Source organism: Anneissia japonica, unplaced genomic scaffold (assembly GCF_011630105.1).
Source record: "Anneissia japonica isolate Jap-2015-1 unplaced genomic scaffold, ASM1163010v1 scaffold737_len1565949_cov176, whole genome shotgun sequence".
NCBI classification, from domain to species: Eukaryota; Metazoa; Echinodermata; class Crinoidea; order Comatulida; family Comatulidae; genus Anneissia; species Anneissia japonica.
Window position 1 is genome coordinate 497,240 of NW_022741618.1, and position 23,767 is coordinate 521,006.

The 23,767-nt window shown below is 35.4% G+C and overlaps 3 protein-coding genes across 3 annotated transcripts in view; 1 reads left to right on the plus strand and 2 right to left on the minus strand.

Moving 5' to 3' along the window:
• Positions 1-5,012, minus strand: part of LOC117118812 (transmembrane protein 180-like) — a 9,811-nt gene extending 4,799 nt beyond the window's left edge. The window contains exons 1-5 of the mRNA XM_033263521.1: positions 4,726-5,012; positions 4,274-4,486; positions 3,575-3,654; positions 2,526-2,747; positions 1,657-1,869 (exon numbers count right to left, since the gene is read on the minus strand). Coding sequence (XP_033119412.1) covers positions 1,657-1,869; positions 2,526-2,747; positions 3,575-3,654; positions 4,274-4,453 — 695 coding nt within the window. The 5' untranslated portion in view covers positions 4,454-4,486; positions 4,726-5,012. The remainder of the gene's footprint in view (positions 1-1,656; positions 1,870-2,525; positions 2,748-3,574; positions 3,655-4,273; positions 4,487-4,725) is intronic.
• A 1,574-nt stretch (positions 5,013-6,586) lies between these two features.
• Positions 6,587-17,161, plus strand: LOC117118811 (MICOS complex subunit MIC60-like). Its single transcript, XM_033263520.1, has 11 exons — positions 6,587-6,662; positions 8,116-8,210; positions 8,385-8,579; positions 9,583-9,878; positions 10,430-10,664; positions 11,367-11,505; positions 12,348-12,471; positions 13,140-13,363; positions 13,506-13,734; positions 14,971-15,054; positions 15,604-17,161. The coding sequence occupies exons 1-11, from the start codon at positions 6,624-6,626 to the stop codon at positions 16,140-16,142; spliced, it is 2,199 nt and encodes a 732-aa protein (XP_033119411.1). The 5' UTR covers positions 6,587-6,623; the 3' UTR covers positions 16,143-17,161.
• Positions 17,162-17,970: 809 nt separating this feature from the next.
• Positions 17,971-23,681, minus strand: LOC117118813 (uracil-DNA glycosylase-like). The gene is made up of 8 exons (XM_033263522.1): positions 23,497-23,681; positions 22,847-23,035; positions 22,232-22,327; positions 21,388-21,442; positions 20,810-20,852; positions 20,070-20,158; positions 18,922-19,100; positions 17,971-18,363 (listed from the first exon to the last, which is right to left on the minus strand). Exons 1-8 carry the CDS (start codon positions 23,641-23,643, stop codon positions 18,223-18,225), a joined length of 939 nt encoding a protein of 312 aa, XP_033119413.1. The 5' UTR covers positions 23,644-23,681; the 3' UTR covers positions 17,971-18,222.
• Positions 23,682-23,767: the final 86 nt, after the last annotated feature.

Below are 23,767 nucleotides of genomic sequence, written 5' to 3' on the forward strand. Positions count from 1 at the left end.
GTACTGTACTGTACATGAAACCTAATTAACTAAGCTAAAAAGAAGCACAAAATGATTAAAAAAAAAAAAAAAAACATTTTTTAAATAAGTGAATAATAAGGGCATATTAAAAACTCATTAATTATTGGACATGAAAAAACTGGACAAAAAAATTTACATAAAAACAACAAAACCGATAAAATTACAAATAATAATATTAAAAAAAACATTAACATACGTATATCAAAACAGAATATATTACTGTTGATTGTCATTATATTATTTCTCACAAACAAAAGTGCAAATGTAAAATAACTGATGCGAGGGGTGAGTACCTGTTGGGGTCCCACCCTGGGTTATGTAAAGTTTTTTTTTCATTAATTTCCTTAAAAAATAATAATATTGTAATAATAATATAAATTAGTAAGGCCACGAGAATGAAAGTTGTAGGTTTGCGTCCGAAAAATTTTGAAAACACATGAGGCATTTTTTTCATTTTTCATTATTCATTATTTTTTTAATAAATGCTGTCCAAAAGCCGCGGCATTGGTAATTTTACATTTATTCCCAAGAAACAATGCTTACAGTCATAAATGTACACTAGCCTATAAAACAGATCCTTTTCAACATTTAAGACCTCTTTAAACATACGAGATTTCCTATTGGTCAGAAAGATCTATTTGACCCGTAAATGACCTCAGCAGTGATCGGCGATCATGGTGCGATGTGGCCAGGCCTGCCTTCGCTCGGTGTTCGCGACCAGTGATCAGTGATGAATAGATCGTTTTTCTGTCTGTTTACGGCTCAGAAAGTCCGTTTTTTAAAACGAAGTATATTTTTTTTCAAAATAATGAACTTTTCAAAATAATGAAAATTTTCGTGCAGTAGCTTTTTAGGCATGCGGGCGGTGGACGCAAACCTACAACTTTCATTCCCGTGGCCTAATAATAATAATAATAATAATAATAACAATAATAATAATAATAATATAAAATTAAGAGAACTGAAAAACATTTGTGAAGATAATGGTAAATCTTGGCTCTAAAAGTCAACACCAGCAGTGATTTTGTCAACGGACCCCATTAATGACGGCCATGTGTCTTTGGAAGAAGATGGGTACTACAACAGCAACTGGTACTGGAATGGGCATTTATAATACACCTCTTCCTTGAGGTTATAAAGTGCAGTTCAACATAGAGACCAAAATCAAGTCTCTATGTTGAGTAGTTATGGCGATATACAAATTTCATTATCATAAAGTCAAAGGTCAGAAATGCCATTTCCTGTCATTTTCTTGTAAACTTTTTTATTAGAGTGAATATAAACTTATATATTACAAACAATTTGAGATCAAAATCAAGTTTCTGTGATATGCGGTTGTCAAGATAAGGACACTAAATTTCAAAATAGTGGCCATTTTCAAGATGGCAGACAACTTCCGCCATTCCAAAGTTGCCAACATGCTTTTTTTGTGTTATTTGAGACATAATCAACATACCTAAATAGGTTGGACCTTCTATTCATCAAAACCCTACAGGACCTTATTTTTATACTGCATACGAGAACTGAAGGAAGTAAGTTTGCTTTTTCTCCTCTTCAATTATAATGATCAAGAATAATACATTAATATGTAAATTGTATGGAACTTTCTTCCATATACGGGAAGACAATACTAACCTTTGGAAATGATCATCTTTCTTATGTATTTCACTAAATATTTTCAACAGGAATCTTGACGAGAAAAAAAATCCGCAAAAGGAAAAAACAGTCAGCATTACACAAAACATCCGGAAGTTATCCAGGTCACCTTTGTCCCAGACGGCGTAGGAGAAAAACACGGAAAGAGCACCAAGAGCGCCAAATACGGAGCTATAAAAGTTCAATTTTGTTCTGCAGGAAGACAAACATGTTTATGATTGATAAGAGAATGCTTGTTTTTACTTGCAATGATCATGTATGATCATGATTATGTGGAAAGTAGCCCTGCTGAGACCCTAGATCTCTACCATGAAATTGAGATGGTGTTAGAATACGAAAATTTAAACCCTCTGAATTACAGATTTTATAAAAAATTTACAAAAGCTGTTGGGATGGAAGGGTACATAATGTATGTAAATAATTGGAAGATACAAATATTCTGGGTTTTTTTTGTAAAAAAAATATATTTTTATTTTGCAGCAAACAAAAATCTGACTCTGTGATTACATGTTAAATGGGCAACACATACTGTACTTTCTTGAAATGTGAAAAGCACTAAATAAATATAAGCTATAACAAATCAATTAGATAACGTTAAAATGGTAGTTCCTCTAGTGTAAGCCCACCCTATTGAACACAAAATTGGGCCAATTTTTGGGGGTGCTCTTATACCCAAGGATCCCCTTTTCAATCAAATGGATCTTTTTTCAGCACTGTATGCCTAATTAAAAGCCAATATTCCTCAGGTTTTTGCCTGAAGAGGCTGTTACGTAGAAATGTGTGTAAAGTAGAGGGTTGGGCTTATACCCGAGAAACTATGGTAAGTGATAGTAGTAGTTGTCTCATACCTATCTTTGGCACTTAAAGCAAGATCAGCAAGTAAAGCACTGTGGTGGAGGTCGACCATAGTCAGAAGACCATCATATACACACAAACAAACTGTAAACTGGAGTCCTGGATAGGTCCACAAGAACCAGAAGCTCATAAACGACAGCGTGAATAATGGACCATGCACTGAGAGCGCCCTCAAACGTTGCTTGATGACCTCTGTGGTTGTAATATCTTTACAACTAATGATGGAAAGAAAAACAGTGGAGAAAATGAACTGACTTATGACTTGTACAACATAATCATAAAACAGGAACATGTTGGTCTTAGTATATACAAATAACTTCAAGACTAATGCATTTCACAGTATTACCCATGTCGTTGGCTTAAACAACTGTAGACAGGGCTGCCGAGCTTTAAGTTAAATATTCAGTAACCACCCATATAAGTATTAAAATGTAATGTAGTTGGATTTATATAGCGCTTTCTACCAAAGTATCAAAGTGCTCGAGGTGTTAACTAGTATGTACAGTAACTTTCTCCTCCTCTAAGGGTCCCTTAGTGTCTGAGCTAGCTGGTAAACCCATGGAGGTATTATAGTAATGTGTCCCCCCCTCCCCAATAAGAACATTTTTAAGAATGATAGGCCACTAGACGCTCATACTGTACACGGCATCTTGACCTAAGAAAGGTGTTTGGTATTGCCAAGTCAAAACTTTTTTGAAATATGATCACACATTGATTTTCCAAGATGCGTGTTTTATATTACTATAATACCTCTATGGTAAACCATTACCAGCTACTCTTGTCTGTCCACAACCGCGGCTGTATGGACCAGTACATCAGGATAACCTCCTAATCGTCTCGAAAGATGTAAAGTGCACACGAGTCAAATTACAGTATATACACTGGGTCTACGGTTTATAGTCTTTCTCTGAGAAGACTTGTTCCACCTCCAGAACCGTAGGTGAGCATCGATATTACAACTGTATGTTACGGCCAGCTGCCTTAACTGCTCAGCCATTTAACTCGCAAAATTTAAAGGTAAAATATTATTAATAACACATACCTGTTAGGGGACAGAAACTTCTTGTCACTCATCCACCCAAACAGTGGATCATTAAATGAATTCCATAGTAAAAATATGGTCTGTAATGGGAAAAAAAAAAAGAAAGTTAAGGTACAAATCATATATTAAATTAAATTACTTGAACCATGAAGCCACAGTGTATGGAATGTACACTTCATGATTTAATGGAGTAGTTCCAAGACATATCAGCCCAGGATGGTTTGAACGTCTTGGAGAACAAGTGGGTACTCTTGATTCCAAAGGTTTGTGTCTGCAATAGCAGCAGCAGCAGGAAGTACAATGTGGCACAGGACCCCCTCTAGGAACTTTGGACAAGCAGTCGGTAAAGAAGTTACGGTAATCATTTCATCAGGAACAATGCTTTGAAAAACATTTATAATCCAACCGTGGCAGGGCTGAGGTGGGTGTGGACTCCTGTCAGTGTCAAGACACTTTTCAGGAAACCCTGACCCCCTGTTAGGGACTAGGATTTCTCAATGATTAGTTTAATATTATAAAGTAATATAGGCTAAATTTAAGGCACTTCCATGCAATGACCACAAAAAATACATTATACTGCTTTAATAAGAAAAAAACACTGAAAAGTCCAATATTTGTTTTATTACAGTATATTTTGTTTATTTTAGTTTTGTCAATGCATCAATTTACCACAATTTTTCTAAATCGTATGTTACTTGCCTCTCCAATCCAGAAGGACTGTTTATCAATCTTGTAAACCGACACGAATATGTCAACATAGTACAACAGAAAAACGTTATGCAAAATGGAAAGAAATAGAGCCATTGAACCATAGGCCAGTCCCAGTAATCTTGACACTGCCATCTTACTGAATTTTAGGCTAAGCAGGCTAGACGGCATTAAAATGTACCATGGTCACGCGCACAAGTTCATCTGAAAAAAATTAATGTCTTTAATTAATAACATTTTAACAGTACCCTGTATGTACCTATTTTTTTTCTCGCTGTCCTACTCCATCAACCCATTGAGCAAAGAAACTCTGGAATCTATCCACACAAAACCACATAGGCCTACTTTATATCAAAATATGCTGAATTAATAGAAGTTAACATTTAACCCCCCTCCCCGACACCAGCCTCTCATTTAGGTCTAGGCCTTGGCCTTGGTCCTACCTCTGCCGTCACTCGTTGGTCCAAATTGCCTGTGCCTCCTCGTCAGACACGTCGTCCTACTCGACTAGTCTGGGCCTAGCCTCTCTGAAGATCACAGTTGTTTTATAACATCTTTAAAAATGCCATGTCTTTTATAATACTGTGGGATTAAACATATGGTACAGGAACTGTCAATTAATCAAATATTACTTTTAATATCAGTTTCAACAGACGCCGGGATCCAATAATCACACACTCTCTGCGTACTGAATTGCGACTGTTCGCGAGACTTTCTTTTTTCTACGGGAATTCCCTCGGGTTAGTTCGGGTTGGCTCGGCTAGCATCATCATCATCATCATCATCATCGACCATGACCCAGATGTGGTATCAGTGGCGGTTCATATCTGTGTCGATCAAGCAATAATTATAATTCTATCATTAATTTTAGACCTGTTATTATTATTAATTTATTAAATAGTTTTAGTTGTAATAACTAGTTTGACTTCTAAAAAGCTAGTTACATGTTTCCTGTTGATTAACCGACATTAATTAGCCATTACAATCCATGCATATCAAACGCACCTTTTAATAAATATAAATACAATATTTTGATAATAATCCCGATAACAATTATGGGTTATAGGCCTAATTGAAATTTTCATGTTCGTTCAATCAAGTATGTAAGGGCTGGTCCAGGTGCTGAACAGTCTTTGACGAGTAAGCCTTGAAGTAGAAGTTATACTTTGTTCACTCACTAATTCTTCTCAAAATGATGTTAGTGTGAATTAATATTAGCAAAAAATAGTAAAATAATAATAATTAGGCCTATTATTATTAAAATTTTAATGATAATGATGATAATAATAATGGTGATGATAAATAATAATAATAAAAATAATAATAATAATAACAATAATAATAATAATAATAATAATAATAATAATAATAATAATAATAATAATAATAATAATAATAATAATAAATAGTTGGATTTGCGAATATTGATATTTTGAAAGTGGGAATTTAAAAAAAAAGAGGTGCCCTATAAAACTAAACCGTTACTCTTCTTTGAACTAAAACATGGTTGTTGGGAGGAGTGACGTGACCAGTCGCAGATTAGATAGGTAGGCCCTAATTAATACTTTCTTGTGTAAAAAACTCCGTTATCACAGTTTTTGCGACGGCATATAAAAGTGAAGAAGTCTGAAAAATACGTACTCATTATGATCAAACTCATTAAACTTGGTATGCTTAAACGGTATCGAAAATCGCGTTAGAAATTTTATTTGCACCGTTTCCCTTTCAACCAACACGTCCTGAATATCTGACTAATATACACACATCATCCATCATACTTACGATTCACACACTAACCTACTAAGTGCATACTAATTTAAGAAATAAACATGGCAAGTCATATAATATATTTTTGTTTGTTAAATTGTTTGTTACCTCGACATTACAATACTTTGAACCAAAAACGTCAAATTTAAAAAAAATCAATTAAATGAGGATAAATTATATTTTTCGTGCTATAATAAAAATAATAATGTTAGACTTATATAGCGAAAAAATATAGAAGCTTCGATGCGCTTAACATTTAAATATATATATAAAAAAGTATTACTCCTCATTGCAAGCTTAACTCATAACTTAAATAAACTACAGTATCAGTTGTTGAATTTTAGTTATGATTTTATACTTATAGGCCTAGAAAAAAAAATTGAGGACCCTAATGAAATCATTATATTCATTTGTCATTTTTTGATGTGGTTGACTCATCTGTCTTTACGATTTTTGGACAAATTTTTGCAAAAAATAAAAAATAAAATAAAAAATAAAATAAATTTGTGTGTGTACACACAATTTGGCTATTAGACCGTTGGTGGCGTCTTTCTGAACTTTCTTGCTGGAAAAAATGTGGCGTACCTCGGGAAAAATACCGAGTAATATTCGGGTAATTTGTTTATTTTGTATATTTATTTGCTTTATATACCATTATGTATACATATAGATAGGTTCTAAGACACAGAATTAATCGATTTGTATTGTACTAGCATACATTCACCGGTGCCTGTGTATACTATACACTACGCTAGACTAAGCTTGTTGTAGGAGGCGGTCCAAGGGCTAGGCTAGGGCCAGGGCTAGGCCCTAGCTAGCCTATTATTAGGGAAGCCTCGCAGTCCTATACTCTACCTAGGGCCCAGAGAGAGGGGGCGGGTTTACTGTACTAGGTAGGCACGGTTAGTAGTATTCTATTAGGACTTGTAGTCCTAGGGTATGGTAGGTGTGTAGGCTATGACCTAGCCAGCCAGACCATACTGCAAAAAGTATAATAAATAAATTAATTTTGCAGATAATACCTCAAAAACTAGCTTAAATTTTGCGCTGAAAATTGTCGGGAAAATAAGGTGCGCAGACTCATAACTACTTATGCTAGGACCTGCTGCATAACAGTACACCTTACCTTTTCAACAAAATTGTGAAAATCATCCCTTATTTTTTTTAAATGCATGGATGGATTTCTAGGCCTAAATTTTGCTGATATAGGCCTATTCCTTGCTTGTGCAGACCTTACTTTACAGTCTGACCTAGGCCTAGCCTACAACAACATGTTAAAGTGGGTCGTTACAGTATGCCTGATGGACTTTCTGAAGAACTTGCACATTTCAAAACAAATTTAGTTGTTTTTATTCTATAATATTTGGAGAAAAATGGATTTTTTTTTTTTTTTTATAGAATCGTAATTTATATAGCGCCTTTCGCAATCGGCAGGCGATTATACAAGGCGCTGGCACCATATTTCCCTGGTCACTGGATACTGAATTGGCAGATCCGCACATTGTGCAACTTTCTATGCTCCCTGGGGAGTATCCCTGGTCATTGCTGCTTGAATGCGCACGACACATTCAATGCCATACCATCCTACCAGGTACCCATTTATACTCCCCGGTGGAGAGAGGCAAACGTAATTAAAGTGCCTTGCCCAAGGACACGAGCAATGCGACAAGCGTCGGTCTTGAACTCCCGATCTCACAGTCAGAAGTCCAACACCTTACCTACACGCTGGGCCACACGCTCTTGCAAATGGATGGATCAATTTAAATTGTGAATCAAGAAGGGTGTCACTGACACTGATTGCTAGGATTGGGAAATGGAAAGGAAGGAAATTCCTATTAGAAAAAGTGAATAAAATATAATTAAAATGTACGTACCTTTTTTTTAAAGCTAAATTGGAAGATGAGGTAAAGATTTCCTGTAAATTTAACATAAGAATTTGTATTTTCCAGCCATCTATTCATATGCACCATGAATGACTCATCTTGCCCTAACATGTAGTGGTAATGTTTTAATTCCCCATATTTTATCTCAATGTCTTTTTAACAATTACTATGTGGTCAATTTAGGGGGCCAGCAAGGTTACCAAGAGCAATGGCAATGCTGTGAGGTTGAAGAAGTGTTGGTTTTGTACCAACCCAGAAGCCCCCTTGCCTCCAAAAAAGTAAGTGAGCTGTATCATTTTTATTATCATCTGTCCCATCCCAGCCTAGTTTCTAGATTATCTTGCCAAAAATGAACAGAACACAGGACACCAACATTCAAATAATTGTCATTTTTACAATTACAATTTCTTTTCTTCATTATTTAAATGTATGATTTTCGTCTCTACTTGTAGGTCTGGCAGCCAAACATTGTTAAAAATAATTGGTGGCGCTGTATTGGTCGGTGGTGGCGCTGTGACTGGTACCATCTTGTATGCAAAAAGCAATCCGGAATTTAGAAGACAAGTTGAGAGCAACTGGCCATTTTTAAACCCACTTTTTGATACGTTCATGTATGACCTGAATGAGGGCAAGCAAAACGCTGATGTGTAAGTCCACTAACATTCTGCAACTTTATTCTATTCACTTAAAGAAGGCAAGGCAACTTAAACAAAACTGAAGAAGAAACTTAATGTATACATACTGTAGGTTCTTAATGATAAGCCAATGAATCGTAATGGTTTAAAGATATACAGATCTGTACTGTCTGTGTTGAAATCTAGAAAAAAAACCCCAAAGGAATTCAATTAAATATTGATAGTTTCTTATGAAGCTCTATCCAGACTATCAAATTTTATTTGACAAAAACATGTGAAATGCCTAAATATGGTCATGATGGCATCACATCATGACCCATATATAGGCACATCATGACTATATATGGGCACATCATGGTTATATATGGGCATACAACAAGGTTTTGTCGAAGAAAGGGTAGACAGAGCTTAAGAATCAAATAAGTTACCAACTTCGGAAGCGATTTAGTGCAGCACGAACGGTTTGGTTTCCCAACCTTGCGGTCAGGGTTTCAGTACCTTGCTCTGCATTTCGCTTGTGTCCTTGAGCAAGGGACTTTATCCATATTTCTTCTCTCCCCCCAATAGTCTAAGTGGTACCTGGTGGAGTTGCCTGCTACTGCGCCAATATGGTAGCAACACTTTAGCATCTGGACTCAATGACCAGGGAAAACAAAGCGCTTTGTAACCTATTAGAAAGGAATAGGCGCTATATATATATTAAATAACAAGTAACACAAAATCAAAACACCAGTAGCCAAAAATTCACTAAACATCCAGACATACAGTATAAAGGAAACATCCCAAATCATTTTTTTGGACCAATTATGTCCTGCTATTCTTAAACTATAGATCCTTGATTTTCTCTTGCATCGCCTGCAAAATGTTTTGGATCTACCATTGGACCTAATGATTTAAGTATACAGTGTTGAATTGTACTGTTTATTAGTTCACCACAAAAGTATACATTTGAAATATAAAATAAATGTATCAGACTCCTTGTAAAAGATCAGATTATTTGCATTTACCTTTGTAGGTCATTTAAATCAGGCCCACTGATTAACATCGATAAAGAAAAATACCGTGAAGAGAGTTTGATGAGAAAACCAGAACCGATTCCAGAACCAGTCATACCAAAGGGAAGTCCTCCACCTGCCTTGAAAAGTGCTGGAGAATCAGCAGCAGAGACCAGTGACCGCGAGGCTAGAAGGAAGGCAGAGAATGAGGCTAGAATGGAGGAAGTCAGGAAAAAGGATGAAGCTGACAGGAAGGCAAAAGAGTTGCAAGAAAAAATAATTGATCAAGAGATAGAAGAAGCTGCGGATGCAGCAGGTAAGCAAGTCAGAGAGTTATTATTTGTCATTCTGGAAGTATAATACCATTCAAATATTTTTGCATAAATTAAATGGCAGTTAGTTGAAATGTAAATATTAAACTTATCAAAAACCCAGAGGCCCCATTTTTTATCAAAACATGACTTTATAAATATTTTCTTGACTGGCATTCAACATAATTTAGCTCAGTCAGCTAAACTGGTGGTAGCCACTGTGTGTGCGCTGAAACTTGAAGATCTCAAGGTTCTTAACAGTCCAGTTCCCCTCGCTCTCTCCTTGTGTTTCAACTGGAGGGCTGAAATGCAAGTTACGATAGGGCACGGCCTTCCAGACGATTTAAGCCATTGATTCTGTCTGCATTATAGCCCATGTACACGTTAAAGAACATAGTATACTCTTCGGAAAGGAGTAGGGAATTTTCTTTTGGTGTACTGCCCAATAACCACCAGAAGTACCCCACTGGAAATAAGTTTTCTTCAGACTGCAGTGGGTTATCCATGGTGCTATTATGTTATTTTGCATTATGAGTTTTTTTTTATTTCATTACAGCTTATGAAGTAATAGTTGGTGAGGCAATGAATGCTGCACTGACTGTAACAAATGCGGCAGTGGAGAGCCAAAAACTTCTGGGGGAAATTACCAAGGAGCACACAGATATGATCAAGTCTGCTATGGAAGATGGGATGATGGAAGACAGGCAAGGCCAATGGAAGGACGTAGTGACAGCGGCAGATCTGAAGGTAGAGGCTGTCAAGTCTGCCACAGAAACAACAAATCTTGCAAGGTTTGATTTTAAATATTCATTTCTGTTTTCAAACCCGGCTGTTTTCTGGGCATTTTTCATCTAATATAACACTAACACTAAACACTAAAGTTTTCTGTCTACATAAGTTTTTTTAGGTCTACTGTCCTCTACAGTTGAACTTGCCTAAGTCGAATCCAAAATGCAATTGAAATAATTATTGTTCAACTTGCAGATTGTTAATTAATGGAAAACACAACAGTTTGGCATGTAAAATAGAATCGACTTAGAAATCATTTGACAGGCATAGTTGACTTAGGCAAGTTTAACTGTATTATACTGGCCTCATGAGGCTGATTGATTAATAGTTGATTGACTATTAATAGATCTTTTTGAGCTCTACTGCCTCTATTATACTGCCCTCATTGGAGCTTCTGGCCTGGATAATTAAGGGCTATAAGGTGATTTTTAACTACTTACTTGTAATTTTTTGGCTAAAATGGTTAGGGGGATGGTGGGGATTTTTGTTGGGGTGTGGCCGATATGTGCTTTGCCTTAGTTAAACTACTCTGTGGAACACCTGCCTTGTGTATGTCATAATAATTGACATGGTAGAGCACTAATGGTTTTAACGGTGTTATTGTTATTCTAATCTGCAACTGGAAAATATACTTATACTTTGTTTAACTTGTTTAATAAAAATGTTTTATATGAATCATGAATTTAATTCTCTTATATTTCCAGAGAGGAACTTGAGAAGCTAAGAAGTGTTATTGCTGAAAGTAAGAAGACAAAGAGTCAGTTTGGATTTGGAGAAAAAGTTATCAAAGCCGAAGAAGACCTTATGAAAATGAATTACGAATTGGACAAAGCAATAGCTGAGGTATCCAAATGCTTAAGAATTCAAAAATGATTTTAATTGGTAAAAATGTTTCTAATAAAATACATGAGAATATATATATATTTTGTTCTGTCATTCTTGATCGGATTTTCTCTACTGTTCCGTTTAAACTTTATATTATCATTATTTGCATTTATGTGGCTGCTCGTTGTTTTTATGGGTTTATCCCATTTGCCTTTAAATTTATATATTTTTATTGAATCTCTCTTTTGAGATCCAGCGGGCCGCCATTGATGCACAGTAGAGATTGTATCTTTAGATCTCGGATTAGTCCATGAGACCACCGACTAGTGCTGTCTGGTAGAGTCTCGTAGAGGACGCGTTAAGAATGACAAAATATACTGTGTTTACTGGAACAGTCTTCCGCCCCATAACATTCCATAATCAAGTAGGCGCATAGCTCTTGTTCCAATATTTGCATCCACACCTGGGCCGTATCTATATACTGTCTTGGTTTGGCATTGACGGTTCATTAGCGATGCTGCAGTTGAACGTCGGGCTAGCCTAGGCCCTGCTCAAGCTGGTCATAACGTTTGGTCTTCATCTTTACCCTAGCTGCACTGATGAGGCCTAGAAGGCCGAAACGGATCCGTCTGCAGATATTGGGATTTTTTCCAGTGGATATTTAGTTTGTTCTGTCATTCTTGATCGGATTTTCTCTACTGTTCCGTTTAAACTTTATATTATCATTATTTGCATTTATGTGGCTGCTCGTTGTTTTTATGGGTTTATCCCATTTGCCTTTAAATTTATATATATATATATATATATATATATATATATTTGAATCTCTAATAATGTATATTTTTTCACTCATTTTACAGACATCATCTTTAGAGAAAGAAGGTCAGATTTACCAGGAGTACAGAGACCTTGTGGAGAAGGGCAAGACAGAGTTCAAGAAAGAATTGGAAAGCATTATGCCAGAGGTCAAACTAGGTGAAAAAGGTACACATTGTAATTTTGAACAAGCAAGAATAATGATAATATTAGTACAGTATATTTAAGCCTGTGAAAGAAATGTTGTGTACTAAATTGAGAAAGTCTTGAAAATTTATATTCAGTTTTAACTATTTTTTAACTGAGGAAGATATTAATATAGTATGGTGTATTTAAAACAACATTTTTATATTTTGATAAATTAATTTGATACTTACCCAATGGATTTTAGACCAGATACCTACCCCATGGATTTTTAGACTAGATTTTAGACGATATTTCCATCATCATTCCTGATGGTGACATAATTGCAAAATATTGAATCCCGACACGATGGTGTGCATTTCGATACTCGGAGTATGTATTACACTATCTTATTTTCCACTGCCATAAAACATGCGAAATGTAGTGTTTAGGAGCCATTAGTTTCTTCAAAATTCATATACTCTTAGGTCTGCCATGACCGGTGAATGCTTCTTGCAGTTAGGCTGTAGCCCTATTCCTTATGATGTCATGATGTAAAGAGGTTTGTGTAAGCTTTTTGAACCTGATCCGCAAAACTTCCTGAATTTTAATTTAATTAAGTATTCGAGAGGAAAAAAATACATGGAGTGTAAAATGATGATGTCATGATTGCATAATATGTTTGTAAATACTTATTGTTCATTATATTACAGGTGAGAAAATGTCAGAATCAGAATTAAATTCGCTTATTGCACATGCTCACCGACGAATTGAGCAACTGCAGAAGCAGCTGGTAGAGCAACAAGTCCTGGAACAATTGAGACTCAAAGATGCTCTGTTAAAGAAACAGCAGGAAGATGAAGAAAAGACAAAAGAGTTTGTGGCAGCGGAGTTAGAGAGGCAGAGAAAGGAATTGGAAATTGAACTTCACAAGAAGGTGAATTTATGTACCAGATTTTTTTTCTAAATTTCTTCCATATCCAAGTTAACTTGCCAATTACAGGATAAAATTGTGAATTTTTAAAAAATAATTTCTAAAAAAATACATGATCAAATATAACTAGACCTTTTTCTTCTAGTTACAAGAACTTGATTCTGATTATGAGCAAGAAATGCGAACGCAGTTGAAGCGACAAGCGGCGGCGCACAGTGATCACATATCAGAAGTATTGAAAGTTCAAGAACGACAGTACGAGGAGAAGATAAAGATTCAGGATGTTGAGATTAGAGCGGATGAACAAGAGAAATACCAAACAGAGCTGCACGTTGCAATGGCAAAGCTCCGGGGTGTAGAGAAAGCTATTGAAGGTAAATTGAAGATATATCATTAATAATAGTAGTATATATTTTATTTGTGGTAAACATAGGCATACCAATCAGCTAAACAGACCTGTAGTTCTCTCCACACCCCTCACCTCCTCCCTCCTACAATTAAGCTACATAGGATAATCCCCCTCTAAAATCTTTATGTATAATTAGGTTAAACAAAGCATTATTCCCCCTCCTTTTAGTTGAAGCCTAAGTTCCAAATGACAAGGCAGTAGAGGAAGGCATAATGTTCATGTTCCCTGTCTCAGTTGCATTTACTTGCCTTTAAATATTTATTCTTCTTTCAGTTGTATGCAATGCTCTTGATACCCTAGGCATAGGTGAGGCAGTATGTGGTTCATGTATGCTGCCCCTTGTTGAAAAAAAAATAACCCTGCCTGACCTGTTGTAAAAAAGAGTTTACCTGTACAACTGTGGCTCTTTTTTCTTTTTTTTTAAGTTTATTCTTTTAGGTTGTTATTACAAGTTTGGTCCTATGGAATGAGCTAAATGTTAGGCTAGCTTTTGGTTAATTTGGTATTGTTATGGTATGATTAATCTAAACCGACTGTATATATATTTTGGTTTATGCTATTTTGTATTGTGTTGCCTGTAGTGGTACGATATGTCTTTGTTGGTCCTTTGTCACGGTTTGTAATAATAGGTAGATCATTCTTATAAGTTAATAGGGTCTCCTGGTATTCTGATGACTGATATTCAATTCAAGGGTCTGATGAACCAGCTTTGGGGCTATTCCAAAATATGCAGATATGGCACAATTGCACTGTCTTACTTTTAGGGTGGTTAGGCTGGCAAAGCTCAGACTAGTTCCTAAACTAACTATGAGGGAACTGCAGCCCATGTTAAGTTTTCTACCAGAGCATTTACTCATGACCCAGAACTAAAGCATTTACTTATAGTTTTTCTTGAAACTGACCAATTTATTGAATGCAATTCCATTTGTCTTGCTTCTTTAAATGTAATTTAAGAAATATCTTAGAAACTACTTATTACTTAATAATAATTGGTTTTTGTTTTTACATATAATTTGATTCTCTTAATATGGTTGATCTTCCTTATTGTTTCTTATCTATATTAATTTTCTTATTTTTTCTTATCTATATTAATTTCTTCTACTGTATGTATGTTCATCTTTTTAATGGCTTGTTGTCTTACATTGTTTATTGTAGTCTGTGTTTTTCTTCAAATGCATCTGTTTATGTTTGTTTACTGCAGGACGGGCAGACCTTGAAAAACAAAACAAGAAAGCACAGGAATTGTGGTTAGCATGTGAGACACTCAAGAGAACTATTGAAATTGGTAAGAAAATAATTCTTGTACTATGTGTGTCATATTACAGATAAATTACTATTTACTTATTTTACATATTTTAGAGACATTCACAAAAAACAACAGTTCTTTTCAGAACTATCCATGTGGTGTACCGCAAGTATTAGTATACAACATATTTTAAAGAGTCACCCCTACTGAAATATTTCTGGAAAATTAAAGGATGACGATGCTATTTGACAGTTCAAAAAAAAAAAAAAACTCAAAAAAACAAAACAAAACACATCTTGATATGTATATATCTTTTGATATATTACTGTATTTGTTGAATAATATTATGGTAGCTTAGTTTATGTAGAGTATCCTGTTTGTATATTTGTCTTGTGAAAGGATTGCCACTTGCTATAGTGACTATTGTCATATCATTGGCCCTGAGCTTAAAATGAAAAAAAATAGCAGATTGAAAAAGGCAATCATAACCAAAGCAAGTACTGTAAAAGGGTAACAATAAATATTTACATTAATGTGGTTGTATACAAAATATATAACCTACTTTGAACTTTCTCCTTGGGGTTTTAGGAAGACCAGATGGCAAAAGTTATGAAGATAAATTGAAGCCACTAGCGAATGAAGTAATTGCTGTAAAAGAAGCTGGTGATGAACATCCATTTGTTGCAGCTGTCATCCACACTCTCCCGGAAGAAGCCCTGGCCCGAGGTGTGATGACGGAAGATGCCCTACGACAGAGGTGGAAGCATGTTCGTAAAGTCTGTAGTCGAATGTCGATGATTGATGAAACAGGTGCTAGCTTCTACAAATACGTATTATCTTACATACAGTCATTTCTAGTTATTGGTACACGGCATGCCCCAGAGCTCGACGAAGACGTCTCTCCCGATTCTCTTGATACTTTTAAATTATTAGATTTTGCCACTCATTATATAGAAGAGGGTGATTTAGAGCAAGCTGTCAAGTTTGTTAACCAGTTGTCTGGTATGCCAAAAATAGTAGCATCTGATTGGTTGAAAGAAGCAAGGCTATTACTTGAAACTAACCAATCAGCATCTTTACTGTCTACATTTGCAACTGCATCAGGAGTTGCTGGTTTGCATTTGTGATCTCATTTACGAGAAAATAATCAACAGATTAAAAAATTATTATAAATCCTGTTTGTAGCAGGCTATGTTTATTTAAATAAAAGTATGTACTTTGGTAGATATCCCAAAAACCTATATACCAAGATGTTAGAAACACCCCACTGGTTGTACAATTGCTTGTGCTGTCTACTGTCCAAATTGTTGACTATCTGAAAAGTTTCAAACAGTTTAAGCTCAATATTTTTTTAAATTACAGTGATTCCCAAATACATATTTTAATTCAAATTTCTATAAACTAGCCCTCTAGAGTAAAATCATATTTTTTCAATGATTGATTATCACTTAAAAACGATCAACCCAAAATTTGTGAAAAACAATACTATACCATATATGTTAGTTCTGTGAACGAACTTTGTGTCACTTTGATGGTAAATATATGCTGCCCTCTGCAGTTGCAAATATTCGATGAATGTAAGGCATATTAAACCAGAATAGACATATTTGAATATTGTTAGTTACTTTCCAATTTTCAAGTAGATAGAAATTATCTGCTGCATCACCAGTTCATCTCAGTGACTATTAAAAATCTGCTAACAAGATTTCACCTAATTTATAACTTTCAAATTTGTAAAGTGCTATAACAGTAAGGTATTTCTACTTCCAATGTACTGTATTGAAATGTTTCATTGGTGTGAATGTCTCTAAAGGTATGGTTAAAATATTATATTTAATCTACGTTATTAAACCTAGGTTGTTGCTGTTTTTTCAATGTGTTTGGAATGGTATTACCATGTAATGGAGTTTAGGGATTATTTTATGCTGAATTAAAACAAATTATGGAATATTACTGCTGTAAGAAAGTGTTTGTGAACTGTACTTATATACTATTGGTAGGTCCAGAAATTTGCCAACGGGGTCCATAAATGTATCTGAAGCAAGTGCCCACCTAGAAGCTCAGTCAGGGTCCACGAATGAATTTTATTTATTTTTAATTTTTTAATTTAATAAACTTCACAAAAATACAGAAGTGAAGGAGACGAGCCAACATGTGACGAACTCCTGCTGTGGTTTATGGGGAGATTTCATGAATTAGGATGGCACAAAATAGACACATTCTGCGAGTTTTGTTTACAGCCGGTCACGTGACACATAGTGGGTATTACAATGAAGAATTTACAATGCGATCAGTGTGTATAGGAAAGAGCAATATGGTTTCGAAAACATTCGCCCATCATTAACGCGAGAAATAACTGGCAAGGAAAGGCACTACGATTGTTTAAAATAGTGTTGATTTACTTATTCTAGCGTTGAATGTGCTTTGTATGCTTTAAAATTTATGTGATCCTTTGTAAAAATAAGCTAGTCTAGAAATCGTGTCAAAATTGCAGTTCGCAGATCGAAGACTCGTGCATACCTAACTGTAGACATGCAGGGGCCTAGGCCTAGCATTTCTCGAAAAATGTTTGGGGCCAGTATCTTTTGGAGCATTATAGCAAACTTTCAATTTCCAACCAACCAACATTATTCAACTTCAAATACTGTATGCGCTTTACAGCACAAATACTTCCAAGACGCCACACGTTTTCCTATTACAAAGCGTTGCAATTGATACCCACTATACGTCACGTGATTAACCTAGCAGAATGTGTCTATTGTGCTTTTAAAACACAATATCAGGGATTGTCAATCACTAATATTGCGACTGGTATAAACTTCATAATGATCTGCTAACACAGAAAAAAAAATTAATTGTTTTGTCTGACTGGGGCCCCACTGGCGTTGCCAATGGTATAAATATCATGATGATGTATTTCAACAAATATTAATTCACTACTAACACAGAAACAAGTAATTTAGATATTTTTTATTCCAAACTGCATTTTCAAAAGTTCTTTTTTTACACTTTTTACATGACTAAAATATACTTAGCTATAAACAACCAGACAGACAGCATTTGTTTTGAATATTTTGGTGGGTTTGTTTTTTCTCAAATCAAAAGACAAAATCTGATAAACTGACATATACAGTAGCGTTGAGGTGGTTTTGTTTTGCATAGTGATTAACTGTTGTTTGTAAACAGTAGGTGGTGCTATACATAATCTTACAATTGCTTCCAGTCAATAGGGGTCCGGTTTACTTTCTCAAGGTGTTTGTTAGCCTGGGAGAAGTGTTTACACCCGAAGAACCCTCGATGAGCAGATAAAGGTGATGGATGCACACTTGTCAACACCTTGTGTCGTTTCTGTTGGAATAAAATTTAAGATCAATTTTCATATTAGGTATTCTGAATGAAGCACAGGGGATGCTTAGTAGTAAAATGATCTTATCATTGAGTGCTTTCTTAAAGCCCCTTTCACATAGACCAACATTGTTAGGTCTGACCTAGGAAATTGGTAGTTCCGACCCAAAACATTTTGTCTGTGTGAAAGGATGCATACAAACCAACCTTTAGTCCCATGTTAAATGCAGTGATGCACAACCAAGCTGATTAGGATATTGAGCAGCATCATCATCACATCATCATCCTTTAAGGTCTGTTAAGCCCATAAAAGAGGTATGACTGTATGGTGGATGTATCCTATCAGACCAGCTGGTGAGATCAGCCCGGAATTCCGAAGTGCCATATGTTTTAATGCATTTAGTGTATAACTGCTTTGCAGTAATTCCACCTTTTGCCTAGTTTCCAAAGCTAGGCAAATGGTGTAACAGCTCCACTACACTAAACCTAATGACGACACTATATGGAGAATTACAAAGTCATGTAACTGGTGATTGTAGCATCTTAAAATGATTTGCATACCTTATTTATCACCTTGCCCTTCTTCTGGGCATAGGCGCCCCAGAGCATGAACACCACGTCGTCTAAGTTGTTGTTGATCCAACTAATAACCGCATCTGTAAACGTCTCCCACCCTTTATCCTTATGGGAATTGGGCGTGTGGGCACGGACAGTGAGAACGGCATTAAGTAAAAGCACACCTGGAAAAAAAAATGATACAAATCAAACTATTTTTAATTCATTCCTCAACATATAACTTTCCGTGGTAAATGTAGAAAATATTGAATATATAATCAATTTCCAATTGGACACGGATCAAACTAATTTTCCTTGATTTACCAATAATTTACTACTAATATCCTTTAAATCAGGGATGACATAAAAATGGGTCAGAGGGCCAAAGTGAATTTTTGTTTTAACACACAGGGCCACACCCAAACTTTGATGTTTCCAGTGTGCTGCCAAAAAAACTTTATACACTGCTATTATACCGCTCAGTTTTAATATTACATTTTACAGATAATATATGTCTGGCTGTAAAAAACAAGGTGTTTTCTAGCCGAAGAAGGTTGGCAGTCCGCACCCAGGGTTTTTAATTCATTTTTGTGAGGCGCAAAAAAAAAATTAGTCATCCCGCACTTTGCCCACCTGTGCTTTAAATTGATTACACCAGCAGAAAGTAGGACTGGAACATTTTGTTCTAATTTCCCAATGAAAGCTAATAACATATTTAAGTATACAATGTGAGCACTATGCAAATTTTATCAGCTTAATCCATTGTCTTCATTTCAATTATGTTCGTAAGCATATTTTGAAGTACTGTACTGTACTGTTATTTTACAAAAAGGATTGAGTTATTTCTTTTCTGGCTCCGGAACAGTTTCGGGCAAGTCAGGGGCACCAATCTTTTTTTGGAAAACACGGCTTTGAACAAAATGATTAGTCTGAGAGTGCCATTTCCAGGTGTCTAGAGGTGCTAAGGCCTATTAAAAAATGTTCTCTAAACAAAGTTGAACCTTGGTTGGCGCGGCCTCTATAAGGGACCTCACACCTCTCGGGGAATCTCTGGATCTGCCACTGGAAAATTCATGCAAGACTAGGGATAATCCACAGGGAACAGTGAATGTTGAATATTTTACAATAATGACTCAATGTTTGGTTTTCCATACCTTGTTTTGCCCATCCAGTCAAGTTGCCATGCGCCGGCCGTTCAAATCCTTCTATATCGTTTTGCAGCTCTTTGTACATGTTAATTAGGCTATAAAATAAAGATACCATAGTCAATCCCAGCACATTTACTGTTGAAAACTGATGATTTTTCTGTAATTTCATTTTTTTGTAATTCATGTCAAACCAACCAATAAAAAACAAACCTATAAAATAAAGGTAGATATGTCAATAATAGTAATGTTTGAAAACAGAAATGGGACGGAGGAAAAAACATTCACAAGCAATGTGATTGGGTTGAAATAGATTTTGTAATGATAAACTATTTGGTGTAGAACGGCCCACATTAAACCAACCAGTAAGAAAACACTATAAAATAAAGATAGATTTGTCAGCAATAGAAAAATTCAAACATATTTGTAATTACCTTATATTTTCGGTAAATACTGTTTATAATAGAAAATACAAAACTATTGTTAAACAAAAATGATAGCAAAATGGTGCGGCTAACTGTGGATCATGCTTTCAACCTTGAAATTACGGGTTTAAATGATGTATTGTCCACTTTGCTATGTCAAGAATAAATGGCACACACCTCCCCTCCTAGGGGACCATTTAGGATGAGTCCCCAGCTAAATTGCACTTATGTGAATGCCTATCCGTATGGGATTAGCACATGTCTGTGTATGATCCATGTACAAAAAACAGACACCATATTATATCATACTATTATTAAGGTTACCTTGGTGGAGGAGCAATTCCATGAGGAACACTAAAACATAAACCTGAAAAGAAGAATTAATATAGTAATAATATTATTTAAATTAAATATATAAATTGACTGTCAACAGGAACGCTACAATAACAAAAAAAAACAAACAAAACCCCACTCTTACAATATAATAAGGGGTCATTACAGCCCAAAAAAAAAAGAAATTTAAGTAATTGTTTTATTTGAATATTAGCTACGAATGAAAGACCCACCGTACAGTCCAAATGAGGATGATGGGAGGGTGTTCCCTTCCCTATTGTGGGTTCCAAGGGCATCATCTAAACAAATTCACACTTTTATAGCGATTCATTTGGGGGGGGGGGAGAAAATGCCTCTTTCGCCACCCTTGGATCTGTCACCCTCAAGTCTGAATTATGATTAAGGCTATAGGCTGAATCATACATATTTAAATCGAAATTTAAATATTTAGTAATTATTTTGAGAAAAATAAGCAAAAATTTGAGGTTGTGTACGAACAAATCTTCTATAAACCATAAATTAATTTCTCTATTTTTGATATTATTATAAGTCATAATTTATAACCTTACCATGGGCTTGGCCATCATTGTGGTATGGGTCCTGCCCAAGGATCACAACTTTTACCTGCATTGTAAATAATATAATTATAATAATCACCAGAGTGGAATAGCAAATGGGCTGTCAAAACAATGTATGGTTTTATAAATGCATTGATTGAATTGAAATGTACCGATTGCTCCAGCTCATTATATTGGTGAAACAGGTCGACCTTTAAAAACGAGGATAAAAGAACATAAAACGGACGTTGACAAATATAATTCAGGAGTGAAGACTCGACCTGGCAGATTTTCTCATTCTAAAATAGTCCACAAATCAGCAATAACTGACCATGCTGTCAATGGTCAAAATCGTCCAATGGGAACCCAACGTAATTAAAAGAAGAATCAAAGAAGTGATACAAATAAGAAAAAGACCTAGGACAATGAACCGTGACCAAGGGGTAGTTGATCTCCCCAACATATACAATGACATCCTTGGCATCCCGACCCGCAGCCCTGTAGATCGTCAATCATCAAAATTGACAGATAGAGGATATACGTCACAAACTGTGACGTCATAGTTAGTCCGATCAACCCAACACCAACATCAGTTGAAAAGGAGACTAGCTTAGTCTTGAAACTTCCTGAGTAAGTTTATTTCTAATTATTATTTGGTTTAACGTAAACGAATTATCATCCAATTACATTAAGAAGCCAATGAATTATTTCAATATTAATAATAATAAAAATATTCATAATAATGACAAATTTACAGTATCAGTATTATTCTTTAAAAAAGTGGCAATTATAGCTCTAGCATGCAAATGATATTAATATGTAATAGCTAATCATTATAATAATGCGTTTATCTTACTTCTCTTATATCGCACATTTGAGTCCAGGAATACACTTGATCTGCTGGTGGGAAGATTTTTTGGCTTTTTCTTTCTTGTTCAACAAACTTTTTCAACTGAAATACAAAAAAAATATATATTTGACTAGAAAGCACTTTTAGAATAGACTCAGTAAATTATTTATTCAATTTATATTTTTATTCTAAATTACTTGCAGGTGTGGATTTAGGAGGGAAACCAGGCCACCCCTGCCCCTTTAGGAAAGGAAAAAAAAAAGAAAAGAAGAAAGATAGAAAGAAATTATTATTTGCACAAAATGCCTCAGGTTTTTTTTCCAGGCATCTACAAAACAAAATTTCCCCGGACCCCCTAGGGTAGGGCTTATTTTGTCTCTTGGTCGGCCCCACCCCCTTAAAACATTTCTGGATCTGCCCCTACTACTTGTCTAGACATATAATACCACAGAAAAGTCAATTTCCTTTGTTGAATGGATGATCATCAAATTGCCTTGAATAAAAAAATTCCTTCATCCCCATATCACTTAATTATGAGTGGGCTAGGGTGACTATCTAATACTTAATTTCCACAGGAACTTATTTATATTCAACCACATTAACATAGAGTACGCTATTTACATTGAGGAAGTATGGCTTGGTGAATTCTGATGCGAGCGCCTTCTCCCAGGTTTCTCCCATGAACTCCGAGTCACCTGACATTCTCTTTTGACGTTTGGCGATGGCTTCCTTCTTTTTCTTCTCTATGGCACTTATTTGTTCTGCTGTCAAGGTTGATGTCTCTGATGATGGAACCTTTGGAGGGCTGTTCTATGGATGTAAACAACATTGATTAGTAAAAACATAGGCATATATATTTCCTCCAGTGATAGTTGCAGCAGGGAACCAACCTCCAGTAATGTTCCAGCAGGGGACCAAAAGTGGGAAGTAGCGACTCCCATTGTTGGGGAACCCCAAACCAAACCCCATCGAGGAAGAACCAAATCATTTTTTCTAAATTCTGGGAACACTACTTTCAAAAAGCATTTACCTATTTGTTATATACACATACAGTTACATTGCATATATATACAGCATATATAGTTTGGCTTATATACATTTTGCAATTACTGTATTGTCCTAGCTAGGCCTCTACTGGCCTAGCCCTAATACACTATTTTAAGTAGTAATACTACTAGGAATATAAAGACTGGCCCTGGGTAAGGGAAGGCCATTTTCCCTTTCCAGCTGCTCAGCAAACAAGTGGGTCATTGACATGAATCATAACAAACCTGATTGTTTTCATTTTCTAAGCTTGATAATGGTCTTTTAGATCCACGAATGGAAGGAGAAAAGAAAGCTGATATCTTCTTCTGCCCTATCATGTTTGACGAACAAATACTTGATAAACTTTTAAAGAAATAAATAGTATTTCTCATTCGTGACTTCTCAATAATATCAAAACGTGTGTGTATATTTCGCGCGGAATTCGGAACTAATCAACCATGAAAGAGCAGGCTGACTAGCCAATCAGATGCAATTCCGTGTTGTTTACGTATTACG